The 27,356-nt window shown below is 41.5% G+C and overlaps 1 protein-coding gene across 1 annotated transcript in view; it reads right to left on the bottom strand.

Moving 5' to 3' along the window:
* Window positions 1-5: 5 nt before the first annotated feature.
* Window positions 6-27,356, bottom strand: part of HEATR1 (HEAT repeat containing 1) — a 46,034-nt gene continuing 18,683 nt past the window's right edge. The window contains exons 19-45 of the mRNA XM_033099503.1: window positions 27,185-27,321; window positions 26,223-26,415; window positions 21,571-21,740; window positions 21,018-21,176; window positions 19,490-19,732; window positions 19,081-19,212; window positions 18,097-18,200; window positions 17,804-17,947; window positions 17,045-17,163; window positions 16,823-16,944; window positions 15,155-15,283; window positions 14,063-14,293; window positions 13,187-13,313; window positions 11,978-12,138; window positions 9,475-9,521; window positions 9,243-9,366; window positions 8,479-8,619; window positions 7,646-7,935; window positions 7,079-7,226; window positions 6,037-6,195; window positions 5,780-5,914; window positions 5,540-5,644; window positions 5,286-5,454; window positions 4,630-4,784; window positions 3,940-4,098; window positions 2,437-2,545; window positions 6-1,599 (exon numbers count right to left, since the gene is read on the bottom strand). Coding sequence (XP_032955394.1) covers window positions 1,511-1,599; window positions 2,437-2,545; window positions 3,940-4,098; window positions 4,630-4,784; window positions 5,286-5,454; window positions 5,540-5,644; window positions 5,780-5,914; window positions 6,037-6,195; window positions 7,079-7,226; window positions 7,646-7,935; window positions 8,479-8,619; window positions 9,243-9,366; window positions 9,475-9,521; window positions 11,978-12,138; window positions 13,187-13,313; window positions 14,063-14,293; window positions 15,155-15,283; window positions 16,823-16,944; window positions 17,045-17,163; window positions 17,804-17,947; window positions 18,097-18,200; window positions 19,081-19,212; window positions 19,490-19,732; window positions 21,018-21,176; window positions 21,571-21,740; window positions 26,223-26,415; window positions 27,185-27,321 — 4,001 coding nt within the window. The 3' untranslated portion in view covers window positions 6-1,510. The remainder of the gene's footprint in view (window positions 1,600-2,436; window positions 2,546-3,939; window positions 4,099-4,629; window positions 4,785-5,285; window positions 5,455-5,539; window positions 5,645-5,779; window positions 5,915-6,036; window positions 6,196-7,078; window positions 7,227-7,645; window positions 7,936-8,478; window positions 8,620-9,242; window positions 9,367-9,474; window positions 9,522-11,977; window positions 12,139-13,186; window positions 13,314-14,062; window positions 14,294-15,154; window positions 15,284-16,822; window positions 16,945-17,044; window positions 17,164-17,803; window positions 17,948-18,096; window positions 18,201-19,080; window positions 19,213-19,489; window positions 19,733-21,017; window positions 21,177-21,570; window positions 21,741-26,222; window positions 26,416-27,184; window positions 27,322-27,356) is intronic.

Here is a 27,356-nt window from a genome sequence, read left to right as displayed (position 1 = left end):
TCTGATCATTTTATCATATTAAATTGCTGGGTGGGATTCTGCCAGGATTTAGTATTTTCCTAACAGATTTCAGTTAGATATTATTTGTATCCATATACTGAAAGGAATACTATTACCAATCTTACTTTTTAAAAGTGCTCAGTATAGGAACTTCTAGCACTTAATTCCTTTCCACCTTTTCATGTTAATTCATTATGCTGAGTCTTGCCAAACTCAAAAAAACATGGGTGGGGGCAGCAGTTTGGGAAAGTGGTAGAAGGCAGGGTAATTGTTTCCTTCATAAGAGAACATCAGGTTGCATGACTGGGATTTTCCTCTCAGTCTTAAACACAGTTCATTTTCGTTTGACCTGGAGATACAACTAAGACCTAAGACTGTTTCTTTGATAGAATAAATACAATAGCTTACCATGTTTTTTGAAATGAAGTTATCAGCACTTATGGCCGAATTTTACCAAAACATTTCCTGAAGAGGCATACACATTCCAGTGTGCTGCCTCTAAACTGTGCGTCAGCCTTTTGCTGCAGTGTCACTGCCTGCACTAAGTTTCTTTATTAAATTCGACCAAAGGCTTTCAAACTCAATTAGAACATTCTGTGGGGCAGTTCTCAGATGCTATAAAGTTTAAAAAGGCATACTCGTAAATAAAATAAATAAAGGCGGAGTTGTTTAATTTGAGCCATCACTTTCCAGCTTCACTGTGACACAGTAGAGATGAGAGAACTTCAAAGCTCTGAAAAGAATGTAGCACTTTCTTTCTTTCTCATACGAGTAATTCCTGGCTAACCACCAATGGGAAAATGATCATTCTCTCCTGGGGGCCCCTCACGCCCTTGGCGTTTCTGGGCCTTTCCTGCTTGTGGGATCGGTCGGCTGTGGGTCGCTTCATAAACAGCCTGTTGTTGCCTCTCCCCCTCCATCCCGCAAAAGACTGAAGGATAAAGGAGACAATCAGTCCTGACTGAAAAGCACATTCCAGAACTACCTCCCTCCATGGGCACACAGAAAAAAGTTAAGGCTGAAGTATCATCCACCCAAAAGGAAAAGTAAAAATCCAAATGTCTTTACAGTCAGAAGCATTCTTTAACTGCTGAGTAACCCATTTTCTTGAAGAAAAGTTGAATACTTCGAACAAAATCTCTGACCTGGATACCATGTGCACAAGACATTCCTTTACAGAAGAGTTAAGGCTTTACAGTCTGAGAAATCGTGAGCTTTGGGTGCTAAGACTAAACGTGTCTGTGATATTAATAACACCAGTTAAGAATGACTGTAACAAAGATTTAAAGAAACACAGCCGTCTGTATAAAACCACCACATATCATTGACTCTTTTTGCAATTCCATACAACTGGCAGGAGAGGCCTATATGGAACATACACCGGATAGGAATTTTGTGAAGTCCAAGTAGGTGTTTAGGCACCAAAAGTAACATGGTACCACACAACCCCAAATAAAAATATATAAATCCAAACTCTGAACAGAGTATGAAACATCAAAAAATGAAAATTTCAGAAGTAGCTCTGGAGCGGCTCTCCCAGTACAGCTTCCAGCCGCTGAATAGTCTTTTGACACTGATGTTCTACTTCTTCACATTCATCTAAGAAAAAGCAAATGAAAATGAGTCAATCTCCCTCCTCAGTTACCATGAGCCGAGTTCCTCACAACTTGCGTTCGTTCCCCAGCAATCAGCCATCCCCATCTGAAAGGAAAGCAGCAGGAGGCACCATGGAGCCTTCTCTGCGTCCCTCCTGTCTGCCTTCATACCCTTCTAACGGTCTTTGACTTGGAAGCTGAATAAGAAAGAACCCCAAAATAGACGTACACCAAAGTCCCATATTCCTAGTGAGACCACACTCCACATTTGTAAGAAACAAAGGTGAACGCTGGTTATTTTAGATAAGCAGTGAATCGTGACCACGACCACGAAGTGCTGGTCTACTTGCCTCCATCACCCCGCTCAATACTATGGCGTCCTGTCATTTCTTGGTCCACAAGTGCACACACCTGGACTTCAATCCCAGTTCCAACCATCACCCTTTGTTAATCAAATTACTAAACGCTCTGAAAGCCTCTCCTTCGTAAGACGGGGTGTTGACATATACCCGTCGTGAGGGTGAGATCATCCACACATATAGTGAGTAAATGCTGGTCACTGTTAACCGGTAGCTATGCTACTGCAGGCTTAATGGCCCTACACATTTTGACACAACCCTACATCCGGAAACCAAAACATTCACATGCATGAGGTAAATGAAAGGGAAACAAGTCTCACGATCATCAGGCAATCACTTCCTCCTCAGATAGGAACGCTGCCTCCCTGGGCGCAGGCAGAGGACCAGAGCCAAGGACTAATCCCACTGTACCCAAATTTGTTTTATCACTTGGCACATCCCCACAGAATTCTACTGTAATAATACAATCGTCTGGGAATTACCTTCCATCAACTCAGCTAAGAAAGGAATGGATTCTGGTAGCAAGACGATGTAATTCTCCTTTAGTTTCTCAGCCAGTGCTAATACGGTTATCAGGGCAGCAAATCGAACCTGAAAGCAACAGAAAGGTAAAGAATTATAAAAAACAAGTGTTGCTTTTTTAAGATTTACAATCTTAAAATCTGTCTAGCTTGAGACAAGCCCTTAACTTTTTAAACTAAATGTTATTTTACATTATGTCCATTTAACTTTCATCTTAGCATATCAGTTTAATGGTTTGGGATCTGTTTATACGGACAGCCTTATAAATCGGTGTTTTTCAAAGTGTGTTCCAGTACTGCAGACTTTAATGTCAATGTCTTTTTATAACATATTTCCTTTAAAAAAACAAAATGCCACATGTAAATTCAAGCGTGTCATCAAATTTAAGTGCATGGGAGGTCCAACTTGCCTGACGCAAATGATGCCGACCTGGCAGTCAAGTGTCCCCAGCCATCTCCAGGAGGGTCCCACCCACAGAACGCTGACAGTGGTCAGCACTGTGTTAGCTGTGAGCCGGGCCACCGGCTCTCAGCACTGAGTGCAGGAACACACGCACCGTGTCACAATGTCCCTGTCTGTGATCGGGATGCAAACAGCTGCTCAGTACTGTTAGTGACCCCCTGAGAAACAGAAGCTGCACTCGTCCTCACTCTGGTTTGGGGTAATTTAAAGAATACTTGGATATAGCAAAGTGAGTTGTTTAAAAAACATAAGTAACTACCTATGTTCGATCAAGATTTTGATACTATACAATCAAAATAAAACATAATGCTGCAACTTTGTAAATAGTTAAAATTTAAAATTTGGGGGTTCATCAAAATAGCCTGTGTGATTATTTCCTAATAAATATGAATTTCAACGAATAAATCTATTAATAAAATTCTGCTTTGGTTTGATTTATCCACGGTGGCACTAGTAAGGTAATTAGTCTGAGAAGTGGCGACTCATTGTTAGGACAGTGAAACTGACACTCGGGTGTGGAACGTGAACCTCCACTCTCCTCCCCTTAGTGGGTGTCAACCGCTACCACCTACCTTTCGTGATTCAACAATATTGAAGCCTGACAGAGGTGGTCATATAACATACTGCTCTAACTCAAAGGAATGTTCTATGGACAGAGTGAAAACGTTTCTGGGAGCACAATGACATTTCAATGGTGCTTAAAAAACACAAGGAACTACTTCACATCTTTTCAAGATTCAAAGGTACATACTTAGAAAGTATTTTAGTGCTTGTGTTTAAGACACCATGGGGTGGGAGGAGACTTCTTTATACATAGCCTGTAAATAAAAACTGAGTACGTCTCAGGCTCAAACTCCTGCTACCACAGCCCCATCTCGAGTCCTGGAAGATAAGCCCTGGGATCTGTCCCTGCTCGTCTCCCACGCTCCTACATCGCGTTACAGTTCAGGCGACACGGTGAAAATGCATGGCAGCAGAGCTGGTCACCCGCTGCTCCTGACCTTGGGTGAGGAGTCTCTTGTCTTCAGCAGAACCTGGTAGTTCAGTGGTTTCCAGAGAGAATCATCTGCCATGGCCACCGAGAACTGTGCAATGCACGGAACCAGGTGCTGTGTCACCCGTTCCTGGAAAGTCTCTTCTCCTCCAAGTCTGTTTTCCAGCTATTTAGAGAGAGAAAAGGACTTTGAGCTATAGGTCTCATTTCTGTTTGAAAAAACACCCAACATATAAATAATATTCATGATGTTAGCAGGCTCAAAAACCAGGTACCATTCTACCATTCTCTCTAGAGCAAATTTCACCTCTGGACAGAGAACCTCCCTTAGCAGATAACAGCCCTCAGCATCACCCCTCGTCCTCTCCGGCAGAACACCTCAGAGCCATTCTCCAGAGGGCGGCCATGCCGTCAAACATTGTCAACGCACCCAGTTTTAAAAAATTAAAAATTGAACCATTAGAGCTTATATCATGTCTTTTATTGAAAAATCCAAAAGTAAAACTATAAATGCCACTATGAAGATAAGTTATATTTATGAAAAGTGAGAAGTCAATTTTGATATAAAAACCTTGTTAAAAAACCTGCAGGAAAAAATAATTCCAGCAAGCTGTCATGTTAGTGGGTATAAATCCTGCGAAACTGTAACGGTAATGGCTTCCTCATCTTTCAACAAAAGATCATTTTATTTGGTTACCTGATCCACCAGGGGCATCATCAAGGCTTCTGCTCTCTCTTTACTTAAAAAATGCTGAGTGTCAAAAAGGAAGATTTTATATAAACAGTTCAAAATAAACTGTAATAGCAAGCAGCACTTTTCAGGGTCATTTTCAGAGTCAAAAAATGCTTCATCTGTAAGATGGGGGAAGAGTAAAAATGAAAAAAAAAATGAATTTCACCACTTAATCTCCAAAGTTTAAATTCAAATCACTACTAAAGGAACTATAATCAGAGGGTATTTCTACAATGATCTAGAAGTCAAGCTCAGGATGAAGATACAACACAAAGTGGATGGTCTCTCAGGTACGTGATTCCTTTCTTTAGAGTTCAGAGTTCAGATTATTAAAATTGTTTACTTAGTTGGACAAGTTCAACAACCAATTTCAAGTGGGATGCTTATTAGCATTAAACAAACCAATCTTAACAACGTAAAATAACGAAGTAATGCCCATTTACTTTCTTTCTCCCAAGTGAGTTAATTAATGACCAGTTTTCAATATGCTGAAACAGACACTTAAGGCCTGACAAATGACTCCAGAATGAAAAATCCACCTTCCTTACACTTACTACACTTACTGTACCTTGTGTAAAGCACAGAGCAAGGTGTCAACGGAACTGGGGTCAGCTACCAACCTGTTTTGGAGATGTTCACCTGGTTCAAGGTGTCAGCAAAAGGCTTCACTAAGTGGCCAGCGAACAGAGTGAAAAGCCCTTTCAGTTTTTCAGCGATGCAATCGGCCAAGTTGTAAAATGTCAATAGTCTGTCCTTTGGGGCATCCTCTGTCTTAGCCCAATCAAATAGCTGGAAAGATAAAGTAATAGGATCTTATTCTACAAGTCTCATAACTTATATGAGGACAAAGGAGAAGTGGTGGAAGAAAGCTTACCTTGAAAAACAGAGGTCTGAATGTGACTTCAGAAAGTTTTACAACCATAGCTACCAGACAGTCAATGATACAATTTTCTGTTTTCCCAACTTCTTCCAGATCATTCTGAAAACCAAAGAGCTGATGTATTAGTAAGAGTTCTGATATCTGACTCTAAATAATTTTGGTAAGTACAACAGGTTACATGGCTAGTTTTTCTCTGGCTCTCGGTAGGTACGTTTAGGATTTGGGGGAGCTAACCTCAGGGTGCTGTGCTCGGAAGTCCAGGGCCTCCAAGAAAAATACGGTGAGCTGAGCCTGATGGGAGGTGAGCTCGTCCTTCTTCATGACCCCGATGTGCTCTTGTAAGATGCTCATAAATGGGCCCATGTGATTCTACCAACAACACAGTAGAGAAAGGTGCCAGTCTTTAATATCCCTACAGTTCATTCAGCGAAACTTTAAAACTTTCAGTACCATAGCTCCCTTCTAAAGCGTAATACCCAATATACTCTAACCTTCCAGTTCTTCTCAATCTGCTTGTACGTTTTGCTGATGGCTGGCAGCAGGACTCGGGGTGAGAGAGTGGTAGCCAGCGTCTTTTTAAGAGCCGTGAGACGGACATTAGCTTGTGAGGCTGAACCCATTTCACTAGTGATTTTCTCCAAGTGGATCACCTATGGGAACATAAAAACAGTGATACAGGCCATTACAGGAACTCAGTGGGTATGTCTACACTCTCATAGCAAGTCAGTGAAGATGCGAGAAGTCAATCCAATGCTAGTGACTGGGGAAAGCTCGGTGCATGTTAGCTGCACAGAGAATTCCTTTTAAACTGGACCCTGAATGTCTGTACATACAAACAGACATGAGTCTCTCCAAGCTGGAAGTCAGGCATGCGGCCAATGGTGGAAGGACATGGAGCACGCAGAGGCCAGGAATCCAGCAACCCCACGAGTCAGTTCTTCTCTGTTCACAAATCTAGAAGGCTCCTCGGATGCAGAGGCCCCTTTCTGTAGATCTCGAGCGCTGGCTGCAGCGTATGTGAAGTCATTTGCATCGAAGCAGTTAAGGTTCTTGACGTCATCAATGGCAAATGATCAACACAACAGAAGAGAACGAGGGGTCACTCTCAGACATTTTCAGTTGGAAATGCCACCTGCCCATTGTCCGTTTGCAAGTAACCACTGTACTGCAGTACAGGAAACCTTCCAACATTTGAAACAAACAGGGCACCCCAGTTTGAACAGAAGAAAAGGCAGCTCTGAACGCTCACCTCCGAAGATCTCACAGGGGAAAAAAGCAATAAAATACATTCTGCAAAATCAAAAAGTAGAAGAGCCTCATGACAAAGTGACACCATATAAATGTCAAGATCACGCAGGAGGGATGACGGAAGTAGAAGAGAAAAAGTCACACATTAGTACTAACAAGCACATCTTTTCAGATATAAGAACCTTCCTGTTAAACAGAAACTAAAAACTTAAAGAATAAAATCATTAAGCTTTTAATTCCCCATCTCTGCCCCGCAAAAAGCATGTCGTGGTCGCGGAGGCTCACCTGTGACAGGACACCTTCTAGGTATGGGCTGATGAAGTGGGGGAGAGTCTCAACCACCTTCTGCAGGGCCGCCAAAGCGCTGAGCAGATAGACGTCGCCAGGCAGCAGCTCACTGCTTTGGATTGTTGTCAGCAAGGATGGCATCAGGCTAGAAACAAAGACGACAGTTTTAGAGGAGCCATAAGCAGAAGAGCCAGATGGAGACTGGAGAAGTCCCTGGAAAGGCCCAGCACTGGTGCCCACGATGGCATGGTGCATGTTAGAACCTACGAAAGGTCGTGTCCACTTTTGACGTGACTAAGCAAGACTCTGCCGAGTGCCAACGGTATCGACACAGCACTCGTTTTACAAAATGTCTTTGAACCTCACACTGGCCGTGTGTCAGACACTGTGCAAAAAGCCTCCCATCCCACCCCCACAGGCATCCTGCGTGGCGGGCACCATCTCGGTGTCACAGACGGCAAAGCGAAGTGACCCGTCCAACACAAGTCGCTAAGGCATTACTTTTCAGTTTGTACCACAAAGCCGCGTGCGTGACGGCTCTGTCCCAGGTACTGCTCGGCGTACCTGGGCAGCTGGGGGATGGCCAGTGCGTCCAGCGTGGAGGCCACCTCCGCCACACACAGCAGGGCACTTCCCAGCACGTTCTTCTCTTCCTTCTTTTCTGGCGCAATCAGCTGCACCGCGGTGTTCAGCACTGGGACGAAAGGCTCTGGGTTTTCTGCACCAAAATTCTTGCATAAAAGCTTGAGGGTATACAAAGCTGTCTGTCTGTTTACTGCTTGTTCTTCTACTCCCTTTTTTTTACGCTGCACAATGGCCAAAAGGACTGGAACCAGTTTTAGGAAATGGTAAACCTGAAGAGGACAGCCAAAATTCCCACATAGTTAAAGCTGCACACAAAATGCTGGTCCATTTTCCATTTGTACTGCTTGGCAAGGCCCAAGCGGATCAAGAGGAACTAAGCCCCACGATCATCACAAGTAGGTGTTTCTCCAGCAGACCGACTGACCACTAAGCCAATGCATGTGCTTGTGGGCAATTTTTGATTTATCTAAAACCACCTTCCTGGTTTGGAGTAAGAGTGGATGAGCATTACGCTAAAGACAATGCAGAGAACGCATGGTCCACAGTGAGCAAGTGTTCCATCAGGCGGGGAGGCCATTCTAGGAGCTCGTCTCTCTCACATGCGCGCGCACACACGCACACACACATGCACACACACACACGTGCACTCACACTCTCTCTCTATTAGAATATCACATTTTCAAACACACATCACAGTATTATATTCAGATAACATGCTTATTTAGATTGTACCACGGAGAAACTTAGGGGAGTTCAATGCAGCTTTGACAAAGCACAGAATGGTAAATGGGTCTGATTTAGTCTTCACTTACGGTTTTCTTCTTCCAGGATACATTCTGCTGTAGCTTGTTGTTCAAAAGATCCATTGCTTTGCGGCGAACAGAGGGCAGTGGGTTACTCAGCAGCCCTCTAATCACAGGGATGAAGGTTTCTGTGGGCAGCAACGCAGTGACCTGGAGAGCAGTTACATTGAACACAAAAAGATTTAAAAAAGGGAAGGTCAACTCAGATTAGGACAGACTTCTACTCACTGCACACCTCTAGGTGCCAGGCATCTTCACACACATTTTCTTATTTAATTTTTACACTGCTCTTTCAGGTAGGCACTACTAATCACATTTATTAAACAAACAAACAAACAACAGAAGAACTGATGCTAAGGGTAAGTGACTCAATCGCTCAATGCCACGCAGCTGAGTAATTCAGCCAGATCCTAAGCCGTGGTCCTTAGGTCAAGGCCAGCGATACGACACGTCCAGCAGACCACGGACTCGACCTGAGAGACACTTCTGTTCTGCTTGAATAAGGTGGAACACTCCAGTGTCATGTGACTGCATATTTAAAGCATGACATTTACTGAGGCACACGTTCACACAATCAACAGGGAAACAACTGTTCTTCCAACAAATTTATTTCTAGTCATCAAGATTCTTTTCCAAGAAAAATCTGAGCTGCATTATATTATTAAGAGAAGCTACTGCTAAGTTTATTCTTAAAGTAATACTTCGCTAAATCATTTCCCAGTGACATAAAAACAGCAACAAAGCACAGCGGACGGGGAGAAACGAAGACCTACCTTATCTAACATGTCATAAGCTTTACTGAGGAGCGCTCGCCAAAACTTCACGGTGAGTTTGTCTGCGTTTTTCTCCACGGACTGTGCGACGGCATTAATGTAGCCAAGAACTGCTTCTAGCAACCTGGAACGCAGGAGACTTGTGACAGTTATGTGCACTACCCTTCCAGTTTTTGGATAAAAAGTTGGAAATTAGTTCCAAATAGAAACTGAAAAAAGGGAAGCAACATACCTCTGTTCAAGGCCTTTTAAAACCTGAGGACCACCACTTTCAACTACCTAATTTTTAAAGAAGGCATCATTAGAACAGTATGAAAGCTGATAATAAACAATCATTTGAAGTTCAATGAAACATCTATGACTACTGAATTCAAACCTCTCACCGTTTCCTGACATTACAATTTAATCAGGTCCTGAAAACCCCAATCAAACTGTAATAACTCTATTTCCCTTATTTTAACTGTTCATTTATTTTAATTACATTCCATAGATATTTATGTCTACAAAGTACTACAAGATTCAGAAAAATGTAGCAAATGATCAATACTCATTTATCTCCTAATTTTATGAAATGCTGATCTTTCTTCAGCTCCTACCTAATCTTAAGATGAGCTGTTATGGACACAGCTTTGATCCCCTACGTACTGTCCCCTAAGCACCTTTTCCCATGACCCCAAGCCCCACAAACTTGATCTGCTGTTATCAAGGAGTGTATCTCAGTGAGCAACACACTTTTCTGGTAATTCTAGATTTCTGAGCTACCTCTACGTGACTTACATTGCTCTAGATCATTCGTTTTAACTGCACACAGTATCTGCTGTACACAGCACAACTTATTCACCTCTGACGATAGACATTTAGTTTGTCTTTTTTTTTAAACAACAATGCTAAAAAAGAGCCATTTTACGTCTCCTGGAGCCTCTAGGCAGGGATCCACGGCACCCCGAGAAGGGGACTGAGCATCTCCCCCTTGGCTGGACGCACTGCCCTCCCTCCCTGTGTATACAGCAGGCCCGTTCCCACAGCCTCGCCACTGCTTACTCTTAACAGCTTTTAATTTTTGCCAATCTGATGGACATCATAATGGCATCTTGTTTAACCTGCATTTTCCTCCTTACTAGGGAGTTTTTTTCATATGTTAATTGGCCATTTGTGATTCCTCTTCAGTGAATTCATCTTTGCCAGCTGTTCTAATGGAAACTGATACTTTTGGATTTATACGCAGCAGTAATCTCAGTAATCTCGTAGTCTGTGGCTTTCTTTTCACTTTGTTTATGGCGGCTTTTTGCTGAACCAAAGCTTTTTAAGAATTCTTTTCCACTCTCTGGTCACAATAATGTTCCCCTTGATTTTCTTCTCAAAGTTCTAAATATTTCTTTTTACACTGAAGCTTTTAATCTATCTAAAATGGTCCTGTGTTTACGGTGTGAGATCCATCTTTTTTCTCCCACACGGAAGACAAGTTGTGCCAGCTCTAGTTCTCGGACAGGTCTCTTTCCCGACTGCTCTGTGATGCCACCTGACAAAACCCATTTCTCACAAGCGCATGGGTGTGCCCAGCTGTTTCCCTCACACCAACCCACCTGCCTGCTCTTGCACCACTGTCCTTGGAAAGTTCGCTCCACAGACAGCAGTGTCTACACTGACCCATCTGCAGACAGTATCTACACTGATCCCTATGAAGTAAGCGTGCTGAACTCTTATTAGTTCTATGAGTCTGTTGATTCTTACACTTCATTCCTTTTGCCAAACAGAAACAGTAACAGAGGGCATCCTTGTTCCAGACTTTAACAGGCACACCACTGAAGTCTCATCACGAAGTGTGATAAAAATTATCGGTTTCTGACAAAAACCCTGCTCAGGCCAAAGAGTTCCCAGCCATCTCGCAATGCCAAGAGGATTATTTTCTTCTATCAGGAATAAGTACTGAATTCACTGAATTACTTCTCTGTAAATATTTCAAATATGGCTTCCCCTCTTGATGTATTCACGCAATACAGCAGACATGCTACAGATATTCTAATCACTCCTGCATTCCTGGTAATGATCCTTTTTTCTCTGTTTATTTCTTATGTTGTTTCTCTGTCTTCTTTCTCTTCTATTCATTGTTTGAACTTGAACACACCAACAGAAAGGTGCACCAGGGCTACGTGTAGGGCTCACTATTTCAGCGCTTCAAACACCCCCCACATGACCCCCTTATGACCCTCTCCCTCCTTCCCAAACACAAACACTACCCTTACTTCTGCAACCAGATTTGTTTTGCTGCTTTTGAACTTTATACGACTGGAGTCATAGGATACGTTGTTTGGTGTCTGCCTTCTTTTCTTCAATATTGTGCTTATGAGAGTCACCAGGTGGCCATGTGCCACCGAGACTCACTCACGTCCCTTCAGAACAGTACTTCCTCACTCCACTGCCAGTTCTGGGCTACCATGAAGGGTGCTATCGGGAACATTCCTAAACGTCTCTGGTGCACGGTCATACACTCCTGTTGGGGATCTGCCACTCGAGAGTGGGGCTCCTGAGTCACAGGGCTCATGTGTGCACCACCTTAGTAGGTCAGGTCATACCAAACAGTTTCTCATGGTGAACCACTACTTTTTCCTGTTACCTGTAAAGGCGTGCCTCAAGGTTTCAGGAGTTATTTGCCAAGCTCTTTTTACTAGTTTAAAACAGTTCCTCTGGAAAAAGCAAAATCACTGCATCATAAACACATTTAAAGGACACATCACCTTTCTGATAAAATGATTGGAAGCCAGGAGCTGAGACATGAAGGACACTGACAAAAACTTAAAGTGTCGCAGTTGCTTGCTAGTGTGAGTGTCTACATTAAAAATCTGTAGCATTTCTTCTTGTGATTCGCTCTTATTAGATACAGCTTTGGGAATGGTTTCTGAAAAAGAGCAACAAAACAAGGGACCGAACTCATCTTTGAGCCGAGTGGTCAGTACAGTTACGTACATAACGAGCATAGTACACAGCATACAATTTTCAGAGATATCTGTTAATTTATTACACCCAGTTTTTCCTCTTCTAAATTAGTGAAAGACATAAATATATTTACCAAGATTAAGTACTAGCAGCCCTGACAAGAGTGGGTAAGACAAAAACAACAAGAAACCCCACAAACAAAAAAACAGGCAACTGAGACAAGCAAATGGAAGAGAAAAGTATTACAAAAGGAGTTTTTACATGTCGGCTCCATACCCAATTTCTGAAGCCTCAGGGGCGTTTACTTCATGGCCCAGTACAGACTGAAGGAGGGTCATCTCTAGCCTTCAACCTTTAATTGTAGAAGTTTGAAGGTGTCCTAAACTTTGTAGGATCCCATGTTCTAATGCATCTAATATAAAAGGGGCACAGTGGTTGGGGGTTCATGGTGGGCCACTTAAAAACCACTGTCCTACAGTGACTCAAAATGAAGACTTCTTCCATAGCATGTCACCAGATATAGCTAGCTCTCCAGGCATCTTCCAGTCTGTCCTTGAGCTGACTCTAGGATGAGCCAAGGTCACTGCCTGGCCAAGCCAACAAGACAAGGCCAAGGGCTGGTCACACAGAAAACAGTCCCTGTGGAGTCCTTAGACCCTTCTTTCGAAGGCACCTCACTGTTTTGCGCCGAAGGGCATACAGCTAAGAACGTGCAACACATCAACTCTTTCCTAAGCCAACGTCATTGGTGCTGAGATTAGTGGAATTTTCTTCCAAATGGTAAATTTTTAGTATTCAGTTACCACTGCATGGTAACTGTTGTAGAAATCCTATGTTTTTCCATAAAAATTTGAGAAGGTACACAAGCACATACCCAAATTAAAAATTATTAACTTACTTCAAAAAATTCCTCTAAAGATGTTCTCTGGCTTCTAAGGATAATCTCCATCATATTCTGACTATCTTGAGCTTTCAGATTAAACAATAATTACCTCCTGAATTACGCTTACCTTCTTTTTCCTCTGGCAGGTTTATTAAGTACTGGAGGATATTCATCAAGCTTTGTATCTGATGCTGGACACTAAATTCACAGCAGACTGAAATCCAAAATTCAGTGTCTGCCTCTAAAATAGCATCCTATATAAAGAAAAGACATAGGTAATAAAACTGTACCTACAAAATGTATGTTAATTGATAAGTACAAATAAGGGAGATGTCTTGAAAATATTTCGTAGCACACAAAGTCACTACATATTGTTCCTTATGGTCATACTCATATGTATCACAAAGAGCTACTGAGCTCCTTACATAAATGAGCCAATTTGTGAGAATTATGAGCACAATTCCAGAATGATGTGCTTTATCAGTTTTGGCAGAACTGAATATACTGCTTTCCTTAGAGTAGGTTTAGATTTGGTCCAGACCCCATGTCTAAGAAGTCATTAAAAACAGTCCTGGACCTCCAAGTTCTACGCTTATCTGTCCCAAAAGGGCTCCTCAAAACAGTCACCTGCGTCCTAGTGACGTCAGTGATACTGACACTCCACCCCTTCCCCATGAAATGCCTTCAAAAGCTCTTCCCAAAGAAAGTTTAATTACTTTACAGCCATACTCTGTACGGCTTTAAACAGAACCACCCAGAAGGGCGCCAGACCTGCTCCTTACAAAAGTCAAATCACCCTCAGATGTTTTTGTTGTCACTAAAGATGTTCAGAGCCATGGGCTCTGAAAGCAACTTGAAAGAACACCAGAAACCTCTGACCGCAGTTCTGCGCAAGCGGTAAATAATGCACACCGCGCACCACCAGCCCCATATAAACTGGCAAATATCACCACGTCAGTTTGGAACACCACTGCCTCTTCCTTGCCGCCGCCTATGTTCTGACCTTTTCTCCGCAGGCAGCCGCCAAGACTGTCTTAGTGACGTACTGTTCAAACAGCAAGACGAGGAGAAGCCAGAGGAACCTCTGTGCGCCGAGGGTGTCAACGAGCTGCACCAGGATGGGCAGGCGCCTGTGGGCCGGCACGTGTGGCAGCGCGTCCACAAACACGCTCATGATCTTCACCACCACGTCTTCCACGTTTCTTGTGGCTTCTACAGAGCCTCCCCCATCAGACTGCAGAACGGCAAGCAGGGTCAGTGAGGGGCTCAAGTAACCCTCCACAAACAGGCTCGAAGAGGACATGAAAAGGCCTTCACGTGTGCCCCACGTTATCAGGGGAATTGTAATAATCCAAGAGCGACCAGCACACACTCAGTGAGTACAGACTGGGTCCCGGGCACTCTTTGGGGATACTAAGTGGGGGATACTAAGTGGGGGATGCGAGCCCTACCCCAGCGGAGACCTGGCATCCGTGTGAATCAACAGGCCTGTGTGCAAAGGCAACAGGAGGCAGTAAGTGGCAGACGCCAATGCGAGGCACGGGGAGCAAGTCTGCTCGGAGCCCATGTGGGGAGCTGCGGAACTCAAGCAGGTTTGTGTTGAGCTCGAGCAGAATGGCACGCTCCAGAGAAGCAGGGCGTGGAAAGGCCAGCACTCCCCGCTGCTTTCAGAATGAAGTTCAAAGCATCCTACTCCAGTACTGGTGCTCAAAATCGAGTTGGTGAATGAATAAACCAAAATTGAGAGAATGAATGAATAAAGCAACGCCCTCTACTTCTGTCTCAGCTCTCCACCAAATCGTCTCCACGCCATTCCTCTCACACACACTGCACACACCTGGACGGTGCCTTTTCTCATGCTACTGATGATGCCACAGTCAGACCCTTGCAGAGGGCATGTTTATTCACATTCTTGGAAAAGACTGTATTTCCAAGATTATTTCCTAGCTTCACCATCTAAAATTTAAGAGGCACAAATACCTGAGCATTTCAGAAAGGCCTTTAGTGTCATTCATTTACTATGACTTGAATTTCACACTATGTAAAATTTTAAAAATTGAAAAATAATACTAATGCTGGTATAAAGACAACTTACCTGAATAAGTGCTGGAATAACCATTTTCACTGTCTTGCTAATAACTTGAAAACTGTAAGTATCATCTAGACGCATGACATTGGCTCCCATAAATGTAAAAATGGACATGATGTTGTGTAGAACTTTATCCTGAAAGAAAACACATCTTTCAACATTTTCTATTTTAAACACATCAAATAGCAATGATTTATTAAAAGTCAGCAATAAGAGAAATAACTCAATCTAAAAACAGGCAAAGGATTTGCAAAGACATTTCCCCCAAGATAAACACACGCTCAGTAAGCACATGGAAGGATGCTGACATCAGTGGTCATCAGGGAAACGCAAAACCCACAAGGCAGCACTCACACCAGAGGACGGCTGTGATAAACCAGGCAGACGGTGAGGGTGGGGGAAAATCAGAGCCCTCAGGCACTGTTGGGTACAGAATAGTGCAGCAGCTTTGGAAAACAGTCTGGTAGTTTCTCTGAAGGTGAGAGTTAGCACATGACCTGACATTTCCACTCCTAGGTAAACTATGAAGAGAACTGAAAACATGTGCACACAAAACCTAATATACAAATGTCCATGGCAGCACAATTTTATCACAATAGCCAAAAAGTACAAACAACTTAAATGCCCATTAACTGATGGACAGATAATCAAAGTGTAGTATATACATACAATGGAATATTATTCAGCCATAAAAATACTGATTCAAGCTTCAACACAGATGTACCTTGAAAACATTATGCCAAGTGAAAGAAATCAGACACAAAAATGGCCATATATTATATGATTGCATTTATAGCAAATGTTCAGAATAGGTAAATCCACAGACAGAAAGTAGATTAGTGGTTGCCAAGGGAGGGGGGCGGGGAGGTAGGAGAGGGACTGGGTAGTGACTGCCAATGGGTGATGAAAATGTTTTGGAAGCAGGTAATTATGATGGTTATACAACTTTGTGACTATGTCAAACCACTGAATTGTACAATTTAAATGCGTGAATTTTATGGCAATAAACTATATTTCAATAAAAACAAAGGAAAAAATATCAATGATTTTTAACTGCTTCTGGATTATCAACTCCTTGAGAGCTACTGACTCTCTTCCAAGAAAAACACAATCCCACACACATAAAATCTTGCACATGATTTTAACAGCTTCAAAGACTCCGTAGCATTCATGGAAAATCCCAGATTAAGAAGCTCTGACATAAATCTCCAATATGAAAATAATTTCAATCTCCTCAAAAATCTTTAAGGGTATGTTTCTACAAGGGACACGATTTCTTTAACTGAGGTTGTTCATAATCAAATTAATTCTCTTAAATCACTGATTGGCAGCTGTGTAAGGATTGATTGGGCAGTAATTTCTCCCAAGTTATGCTAATTCTACCATTTTTCGGATAGTTCCATGTGCCAGGCACTGCGCGAGAGTGAGCCATAAACCATCCAGTCGCATCCTCACAACCGTCCTATGAAGAACGTAACTAATTTGCCACTTTACAAAAACAGGATCCACAGCTCAGCAATGTCCACCAGCTCACAGTCTCATCTACTAAGAGGCAGGGCTGAGAATCCCACCAGCACTGCATGATCCCCAAGCCCACTGAATTCACACCAGTGAGCACCGAGCAGTTCCATGGAAGACAGAAAATACCTGAAGTCTAAAGTCATTAACACTTACAGGAAATATTCCGGCCACAGTTCCCAGAAGTAAAAGGGCGTGGTGATGGGTCTGTGGCATCTCGGAAACGCGGATGCACTGGACGATCAGTTCCACATTGAACTTCTCCTCATCTAGCACGTCTATGGTGGTGAAAAGTAAACAGTGTCTCAATGGCAGGCACAGTCCTACTGGAAGGAGACAACTCTCCCACCCTTTCCCTCCAACAAAGCACACACATACCTTTTGGTATTTTGCCGCCATCTGGAGAGAGCTTTTGGCAGATGTTGAGCAAACAACTCAGAATTAACTGTTTGGTGTACTCCATATTTCCCTGCTCTGGTGGCAAAGGTTCTAAACACCTTCAGGGCCCGAAAGAGAAATGATGGGAAATGAAAGTTGTACAACTGCAGTGATGCACCAGTGACCACTGTCCAAATCACATAATAAATAAGGAACGACTAAAAGAAATAAGGAATGACTAAAGCATCAAACAGCGGGTCTACAAACAAGATGGAAGATTTCTAACTCCAATTTCTTTCTCATACGGGTAGGTGCCTATGACAGTTACCTCTCCTTTCTAGCACTTTCCACCAACCTGTTGGAACTCTTAGAATTACTTTGCTTTTCGGATGAAAGCACACATCCACAATTCAATGTTGTACCCTACAGCTATCTAGCTAATAATTTACTTCTAGAAAATAGAGTGAGTGTTACACTGTATCTTTAGGTAAAAATAATGCTGCCTGAGGGACATGGTACTGAAAGCTAAGAAGGAAGCAAGTAGGCTCTAAGGTGAGAGATCATTGAGTACATAACACAGGGCACTGGCAATGGGCACCGAAAACCATTCTTTTAGTCCTTCCACCTCAGTACTTCACTGCTTCATTTTACAGGCCAGTGAAGCAACAAGAGAACATGGTGAAAAGAGAATGTTTAATAAAATAAGATGAGGAAGAATCAGAATCCCCTTCTCTCCTGGATCCAAGACAGTGTCGTTACCTTGCCAACAGGTTGAAAAGAGTCGGTATCAGTATTTGAGGGTTTTTGAGTTTCTTTTTGTGCTGCAGTAATTCTAGGATGAGGGTTACTCTTGGCCAGTAAGAACCTCCCACTTCCTGAACCGATTCTAGATCTTGTGATTTTCTGGGAAAAAGCAGACAAAGCAAAACGTTGGGAAAGCAGACACTATCGGCGCCAAGTAAAAACATATTCAAGTATGCCAACGCACACAAGTCACAATGGTTTCCCAGCAGTCAGGCCTGGGGTGCCCTCCCTGCCCCCGTGGTGCTTACTTCTGCTGCATTTTCTGCCTCCTGGTTTGCTGGATTGTGCCCAAGGACTTAGTTTTATCTGGTGGCTCCAGTTCTGTTCTGACTTGTTCAGCATTCACGGAAATCTGAAATGTGAAGGAAGAATGGGTGATGACAGAACTCACCAAGTTCTCCTTATAACTCATCATAGTTCTCATCATAACTCAGCGAGTTATGATTGAGGAGCGAATGTTGATTAAAAAATACAATGAAACCTGTGTCCACATCTGCATCTCCCTATAGCTCTAGAGCCGGGGCCAACCCCCAAAGGCAAACACCACCGACAATTTCTTACATACTTATTCAGAAACTTTCCGTGTATCGACAGCTGTATGAAGATTTAAAACAGCAAACAAACAGGAGCACAGGATACACACTGCTCTGTATCTTATTGTTTCACTTAATGTATCTTAGAAATCAAAGTAAGTACGCTATATAATTCTGAGAACAGCAGAATCTGGATACTAGGACTTCACCACACTTGTATCTACTTATGTGAATGTGTTTTCCGAAAAAACACAACAAAACACAGAATGACTAGGCAGTAATTCTGATGTACAGCTAGGTTTCAGTGTACATATAAGCCAATGAGCAGGTTCTCAATGTGTCCCACATGTGTCCCTGGACAACTATTTAAGTTAAGCAGAAGAACCTGTTATCCAGTTGACCACCAGGCACTACTCACACCTATTCCTTGTAGAAAACAGACAGATCCCCCTATTATAAGTAAGACCCAAACTAACACACACACCCCACCTGGTCAAAACCATAAATATTTCCTGCACCAAAAATAGTGAAGACTTGTATTTTTGATTTAGCACATCTCTATGACCTACTTTTCCACGGTTCTTGTTAATGGTAACATTTGACTTTCTAAAAGCATGGAAAATAGAGGCTGCTTAAACATGGTATTACTTGGAAGAGAACAAACATTAATAAATGAAGTACAGAATGCTTGCAACTTACCCCTTTAAAAACACTGCTAACAGTCTGAGCACAATGTGAATTTTTACAGTTCACCAATAAGTCAAACAACATGTGCAAAAACTTCTGCTGAACTTTTTCATCTGAAATAGCTGCAAAAAATGGCTTCGTAATCTAGAGGGAGAGAAAAGGGAACTGAGCTCAATGAGCAAACTTGAATTCCAGAAATGGTATTTATATCATTCTCTTACAATTTAAAATTGTTCCCAATTTCGTCAGTTAAAATGCAACTTTTTTTAATGACCCATGTATATCCTTCAGTTCTGTGAAAAGGGTAAAATATACCATATTCCTTAAAAACATGTCCAGTCCACTTCATTTTCTCCAAATTAAAGCATTACACATTTTTAAAAACTTGAATGTGCTTTGGTTTCTGAAAGAAGTCACTGACCTTTTCAAGGGCTGTAACCTGAATGGTTGGCATTCCTGTGCCAAGTTCCTCTGTTGTGTGCACAGCTTTTATAAATATATCTAGACTCTTTGGGTCCTTATGTAAAAGGGAAGCTGAATATTCATTATATTTCCCCAGAGTGAGATGCAAAACAATGGCCTCATCTTGCAGGACAGCTGTGGGCTCCTTCTGGATCTTTTCTAACAGTTGTTCAATCACAGGCAATAGCTGAGAAAGCACCATCTGAAGTTTGGAAAATTGATTAGAAAATAGTTATTATACTGAAATGTTTTTCCTTGCTTTACAAAGACCTCCAACATTATCATGTTGGAAGACTGGGAGCTCAGCCTGGAGAAAAAACCCAGTAATGATGACCTCTTGCACATGGGATGGCTGTAACCCAGTTAAGCACTCGGGTCGCCTGGTACTTCAGTCTGTAACAGCCAAAAACTCTGAAGTGCGGGAAATGTGAGTGTACCAAGACTTTCTGAAAACAGGAAATACAAACTAAACTGAAGTTCTGGACTAAAAAAGTAAATTTTAGCTTTCTCTAAAACACTGCACACTTCCCCAAATAACGTTTCCAACTTGGTATAATTAAAATGAATGCAAATCAGTATGTGAAGTCTTTAACAGCTAAACCAGGTACCGGCAAATCCTGGCTGAGGGCGACACCCAGAGGACCGTGTTTTGTAAATCATGTTTACTGACACACGGCCAGGCCCCTCTGTTCCCACGCTGTCTCCACTGCCATCGCAATGCAAAGGCACAGCTGCATAGTTGCAACAGAAACGTCTGGCCTGCAGAGTCTTAAATGTTCACTACTTGGTCCTTTAGTGAACAAGACTGTCAATTTCTAGTGTAAACTACACCAGGACGACACAGAGCTGATAAATGCCATCTGTTTGCTCCCACCAGGAAATGGTTTCCACCCCATTTTACACATTTTAGTTCTCCAAGGCGCAGCCACTCTGAGACTGGTGAAGCTGCAGGCACTGGAAGATCAGGCCGAGGCACTTTCCCTCTGCTATCAGCACACACTGTCACACAAACCAGTGTTTCATGACCTCTCTTCTGTGACACAGCTTCCTTGACAACATAATAAAAGCTAAGGATTTCCCCCCAGAAAAGTGTACAAGCACCTACATTTAAAAAGTGAGCAAATGATTCTGGAATGTTCAGACTTGAGGTCTCAATATGGAGCATTTTCACATGAAGAATAGGTGCAAACCAACAGTTTTTCTGCAGTGCACATTCAGTGTTTTCCCCATGTGATTTTAAATGAGTTTAAAATCAATCATTCATTACACAGGGATGACACTTTTAAAATGGAAAGAAACTTATTGATATTTGCTTTTTGTATCCTTTTTTTTGTCCACCACAATTCTCCCCCTCCCAAATTCGTAAGAAAATCGTCACTGAGTGCACGTATGGAACTCTGCAAATGTCCCCCCCCACCCCCCACAACAGTTACAACAGGCCTCCGTGACATCACAGGGAATGCACAACCCACCAAAGCGGCACGCACCTCACTGCTGACTTCCTGAAGCACTTTCATCAGACCTTTTGCAACATAAGAAGGGGAATTATAGACACAATAAAGTAGGTTTTTCAAAGTTTCAGACAACTTCTGATGAGATTTCAGCTTCTTTTCTCTCTGTAGTTCCTCAAATAAAGTCGCCAAATCCTAGGATACCAAAAAGAAAACTGGATAAAAAGGGTTAAGGAACTATAAAGGTTAAATGTAGTAATTATGGAGGATTCTTTCCCAAATGATGTGACATTGCTTCTAATTTTTCATTTCCCCTGAAACCTTAATAGGAAAGGGCATCAATCCTCCTCAGTTAGCTTACTCTCAAAAGCTAGACACTGGTCTTCTAGGCAAGGGAAGGACAGAATTGGAACATGGTCTCGCTATCTTTTAAAAATGGGGGCAGAAAGGTGAGCAGATACTGACACTTCAATGTCTAAATTCAATGACTGAAGTCCATCAAAATCCTTGCAAAAGTCAAGAAAGGAGGCCACTGGTCACGTGTACACACAGGCGTGTGCACGTGCCATCTTCTGTGCGGATGGGTTACCTGAATGACGTAGGTGGCATCTGAGGTGATCTCCTCTGCTTTAGGGACCAAGTGATCAATTACCAGGTGAAACTGGGAAGCCACCCCGTTGAGGGCCTGCAGACAATGAATGGCCGCCCTTCGTACTTCTTTTATGGGGCTTCCCAGATTAAGGAGTAGCGATGGCACCACTAAAACCAAAGGGAAAACAATTTAAGCAACGATCTATAAAACAGAAACAGTACAAAATTTCAATAGTACCAAAGGGTACATAATGAAAAGTTTTCCTCCCAACTCAAACTCCTTCTCCAAAGACCATTCGCTACTTATTATTCCAGAAAAATGTTAAGACATGTGCTAGAACATTCTTTTAAAAATACACAAATGAGAGCATAGTATACACACAGCCACACACACACAGACACACACCCTGTTCTGCACGAACTACTACCCCATCTCAATGTATTCTGAAGTGTTTTCCACATGAATCGAAGTTAAAACATTCTTTTTAAATTGTACAGGTCTCCACCGCATTTTCCGTTATTTTTAAAACTAGTACCTTAGTGGAGAAAGTTTAGGTTTCTGGTTCTTTAGCATTAAAATTGCTCCAACAAACACCTTGTACACACACCCTTGCACAAGTCTGCCGAGGAAATTATCCATTTGTGCCTCACACTTTGCAGATTCTGTACTGAACTGATGTTTGTTTTGACTTTACTTTTCAATGCAGAAATTTTAAGTCAAATTTTTCTTATAGTTTTGTATGTTGCTCAGGAAGGCCCTCCCTACTAGGTGAGTTTAAAAGTATCTATCTCTATATTTAGAGAGATGATAGGGACTACATTGCTTTTTTTCTTCTTTCCTAATATCAGAGCTAAGTTTTTTATGTGAAATCTTTAGTTCATGTGAAATTTTTGTCTATGGAATGAGGTTGTAGTCAAACTTTTAAAATGTTTCCAAATGGCCGGCCAGATGTCCTATTTAATAATCCACCTAAGAACCCCACAGATCTGGGGTATCAGCTTTATCACTCGTACATTCCACCAGTATCTGCAACATCTACTCCTGTCAACTCATACTTCAATAATAGCGGATTTAACAGGAATGCCTTCGCTTCACCAACTGTGCAGTGAAAATGCTGGCTTTTGATTTGAGAAGAATTTTCATCAGGTTACTCCTATTTTGCTATCACTTAATTAGGAATTGCTGATTTTTATATAATGCATTCCAGATCTTCGGAACATGATAATACGAGTTTTCTCCTTCAACACTGATATAGCCAATTATATTAACAGTTCCTTTTAAAACTAATTTTGTGTTGTTGAAGAGAACTCTATTTGGGCAAATGCTTGTTTTTTAAAAATAGGCTGCTGGACTCAATTTGCAAACAATTGGATTTTGCATTATTATTCAAACCCCGGCCTATTGTTTTTGTCTGTGAGCATCAATTTTCAATGTTATGCTGGTTTTAAACAAAGAACCTGGAAGCTTCCCTTCGTCCTATGCCCTGCCCAGTTCAACTGCATTGAAACAACCTGCTTCAAAGATCGAATAGAACGCATTTGTGAGATCAACTGGATCAGCAGTTTTTGAAAAGATGTCTCTGGGATAAAGACATATCTAAACTCTTTTATGGTAATTAGTTATTTAAGCTTTATTCCATGCTATGTACTGGAGCAAGGTTTGGTGGTTTTTATTTTGTTAGAAATGATCTGTTTTACATATTCCATTTCTGGAATGCTAAGAGAGAACTTGATAAGCTTTTAAACTTTTCTGAGAAGGTCCTATGAAAGCTGGAAATCCTTCTTAGTCTCCGTAATATTAATTTATAAAATAAAGTCAGAAATGAACAGCTGGAAAGTTGAATTTACACATAGAGCAGCTTCAAGCCAAGATACCTATTTGCTAAGAATTTACATAGGGCTGCTTCAAGCCAAGATACCTATTTGCTAAGATTCCATGTAGAATGGAGCAGAGGTTCCAGAAAAAATCCAAATTCAAAATAAATTCAATGTATAGTTGACCCTTGAACAACAAGGGTTTGAACTGCGTAGCTCCACTTATACATGGATTTTTTTCAATAAATACCATAAATGTATTTTCTCTTCTTTATGATTTTAATATCATTTTCTTTTCTCTAGCTTAATTTATTATAATACAGTACGTAATGTGCATAACATATAAAATATGTATTAATTGACTATATTATTGGTAAGGCAAAGCTTCTGGTCAACCGTTGGCTTTTAGTGGTTTTGGGGAGTCATAAGTTATACATGGATTTTTTGACTGCAGGGTGGCTGGTGCCTCAAACCTTGCATTGTTCAAAGGTACTAAGAACTGTGGTTACCATGTTCAAAACAGGTATTGGAACTCAAGATAAGTCAAAGCTACATGATGTAAGTAATCAACTTTTCGGAACATTCTATCGTTTAAAAAAAAATCTATTTGACTTAATTCTAATTTTATTTAGATATCAAATAAAAATAGCTTATTATTAAAATAGCATATTTTACATAAAAATTGGAAAAATACTTGTGTTTTGAAGCAAATAAATTTACTATGTAAGGGGGCAGCTGGTTAGCTCAGTTGGTTAGAGCACGGTGCTCTTAACAAGGTTGCCACTTTGATCCCCACATGGGACACTGTAAGCTGCACCCTCCACAACTAGATTAATAACAACTACTTGACTTGGAGCTGATGGATCCTGGAAAAACACAAATAAATAAAAGTTTAAAAAAAAAAAATTACTATATAAAGTGTAACAAACCAAAGGCAGCCTCCACCTTACAAATGATGTTAAATGTTTATTCATTTAACAAAGATTTGTTACACATAAGATTGAGATGGAATACATATCTGTACAGAAAGTAATAAATGGTGGTTATAATTCCAAGCCACTGACAAAAACTTAAGTCATATATTATATTATTATAACATTACAATACCTTTTTCTTTTGAACAGCATAGCATATTTTGCAAAGAGTTTAACACAAACACCAGCCAACACTTCCTGGACCCCTGCAAACAAGGTACGGCTAGAAGCTCACTGGGGGTCAAAGTGGAGAGCACTGAGGCCAGGTGCGTTGCCTCAGTGGATAACTTGAGGCCCTCTGGGACTTTAGGGTACAGTCCTTGAACTTCCAAGTAGAACAAGGTGCATCTCTCCTGTTTTCAGTGGAGTACTGTGACATGTCCAGAAAGCATAAATGTAAAAGGACTTTAGGAAGTGGGGATGTGACAGGTACCACAGCAGCAGGAGCAGGCAGGAGCCTGTCTGGCAGCTCAATACTAGGGGAAAAGTGAAGTCCGTTGGTCCTGTTATTTACAAACAAGGAGACATACTCCACAGGGGCCACTGCCTTTGATGCCAAAGGATAGCAGACATTTCATAACTAATAAGATAATCAAAACAGTTGCAACCTCTAAATATTAATAAAATATTTAGATTTTTCTGGAGACTCACAAGTTTAACAGGAAATAATCATTTAAATAAACTATACTATCTCCATAAGATAGAATACTCTTAAACATTTTAAAGATAAATTTCTGTATTTATTAATATAACAGTGCTTGTAACATATTAATTGAAAAATCTGAGTTAAAAAAATGTACAGGAAGTTCTCATCAAAAAAACAAAACTGAAAAAATCTTCTTAAAAGTAAATCCATCTAAAACACCTTACTGCAATTCTATAGTAAGTAGTGCAGAAATAATTACATTCACAGGATTTTATAAGTAAAACGTGAATGTATATTATCTACTTTACATTATGTTTAACAAAATTTTGGTTACAATTGCAATTATGTGCTTTTTCAAGGAGCTAATAAAAGACAAACATTGAGAAACTGTTCTGGGAAAAGTGTATGATCATTCACTTGGCTTTCACAAAGTATATATAAAGAGCGATTTTGAACTTAAAAAATAATCAAGAACATCTTCAAATTTCCAAAGGGCCACTCTAGTCCTCTGATACTAAAACAATACTCATCATCCTTATCAACTTTCCCGAATCTTCCATCACTACAGGGTCTACTTTTGCCAGGCCCTCCATGTGTCAACAGCTTTGTAAGTCAGTCAACTCACTTGTATCATATTCATCAACTTCAAAAAATTCTGTGTCTTTTACAAAATTTGCAATTTCACTTTATCAAAGCTACAAATTTTATTTTTGGGTTTCATTAGTGAGTGCCCAACCTGAATATGACTTATGCCTGATAAAAAAGATAAATCCAGGAGGGTTGTCTGAGTGGAGAAGTCATTGAGAAGTCAGTTGAATACTGAATTGTATTATGATGATCTGGCTTCCCTGTAAACCCTGTAACTGCTAAAGCCCAGAAAATGAATAGTTGGCTATTAAGAACCCATGATTAATCAATCAATCACCTACCATTTCTATCATTTGTTTTGGTGAGATTTTGCAATTGACATTTATAACTTAAAAGCAATACTTAGAAGTAATCAGACATAGTTTATATGTAGAGAGAGAGCGAGAGAGAGAGAGAGAGAGAGAGAGACAAAGCGCGCGCGGGCATGCACATGCGTGCATGCAAGCCTGGTCCTCTATTTTTAAAAACATAAAGAAAGAAATCCTTCAAACTATAGCCCACATGCACTACATACAGAGAAAACACTTAACAGCTGGTCATGACAGAACACATAGCTACTTGCAGTACCTGGAGAAGACATGGACGCCAGGTGGTGCTTACACTGAGGCTTCTGTGAGGACAGCAGTGCATAGCCTGCATAAAGAGCTTGAGTCTGCAGAGCAGTCCTCACACCGCACTTCAGTGGATTTGAAAGGCTAGAACCATAGGTCCATAAAACAGAAAAGAACTTGAATAACTGGAAAACATCTTCTAGATGTTCCTAAATTTAAAAAGAAACAAACAAACAAAAAACAGTGAATATAATTTGGTTCCAAATCCTCTCTTCACCACGCACAATTATAGAAAACAAATACTTTATTGCAATGCTTTGCTTTGTCTAATCCCTTGAAATTACTCTGTACTTGGTATTTTAGCCAGTTGCGAAGTACACAAATTAATTCAGAGAACTGCTATTCAGTGATATTCAGAGGACTCGCCATCACGCTGCACTTGAACACGTTTAGTAATAAGAAAAACGAGGACACTCAGCAGAAAACAAGCCAAGAGTCATGTTGGGGCAGCCTCACTAAGAAAGTACCTCAAAGATGGAGGGGGGAATGTCAACTGTGTCAAATGCTGCTGAGAGGGCACCGAAGATAAGAGAAAGAACTGACCTCCGGACCTGCGGCACAGAGGTCCCCGGGGCTGTGACGAGACACCGTAACTGAGTGACTGCATGTGCCCAGTCACCTCTCTGAAAACCCGTTTCTGGTTGGCAGTGGCGTTCATCAACCAAACAGACGGGGCTATTATGATTAGTAAACACGAGAACAGGCCTAACACACAAACAGGCACGTGGCAATGTCAGCCTCTGTCCAACCTACTGACTGGGGTCATGATTACGGCACTGCTTTACACGGTCTGGGTTTATTATCACATACTCTTCACTGTTAAAAGTCTACTTTCATTTTCATTCAAAACTGTCAGAACTAAAACAGCCTGCAATACCTTCAAGGGAAGAGTACGCCCGAAAAAGACGAGTCTCGTACCTTTATGAAAAGTTTCATGAGGGCTCTGAAGTGAACAGCGTCAGCTCCCGTGAGGAGCGTCTCAAAGAGCCCGATGAGCAAGCGGAGGTAGTCTCGGCTGTCTTCCTCCAGGTGCTCAGGACTCCACCACACGTCACCTACACGGATGTGACGAGGGAGACAGGCACGACTT

This window comes from Rhinolophus ferrumequinum, chromosome 27 (genome assembly GCF_004115265.2).
Source record: "Rhinolophus ferrumequinum isolate MPI-CBG mRhiFer1 chromosome 27, mRhiFer1_v1.p, whole genome shotgun sequence".
Classification (NCBI taxonomy): Eukaryota; Metazoa; Chordata; class Mammalia; order Chiroptera; family Rhinolophidae; genus Rhinolophus; species Rhinolophus ferrumequinum.
The sequence above is the reverse complement of the archived record's forward strand: the minus strand, read 5'-3'. Positions and strand labels throughout refer to the sequence as shown.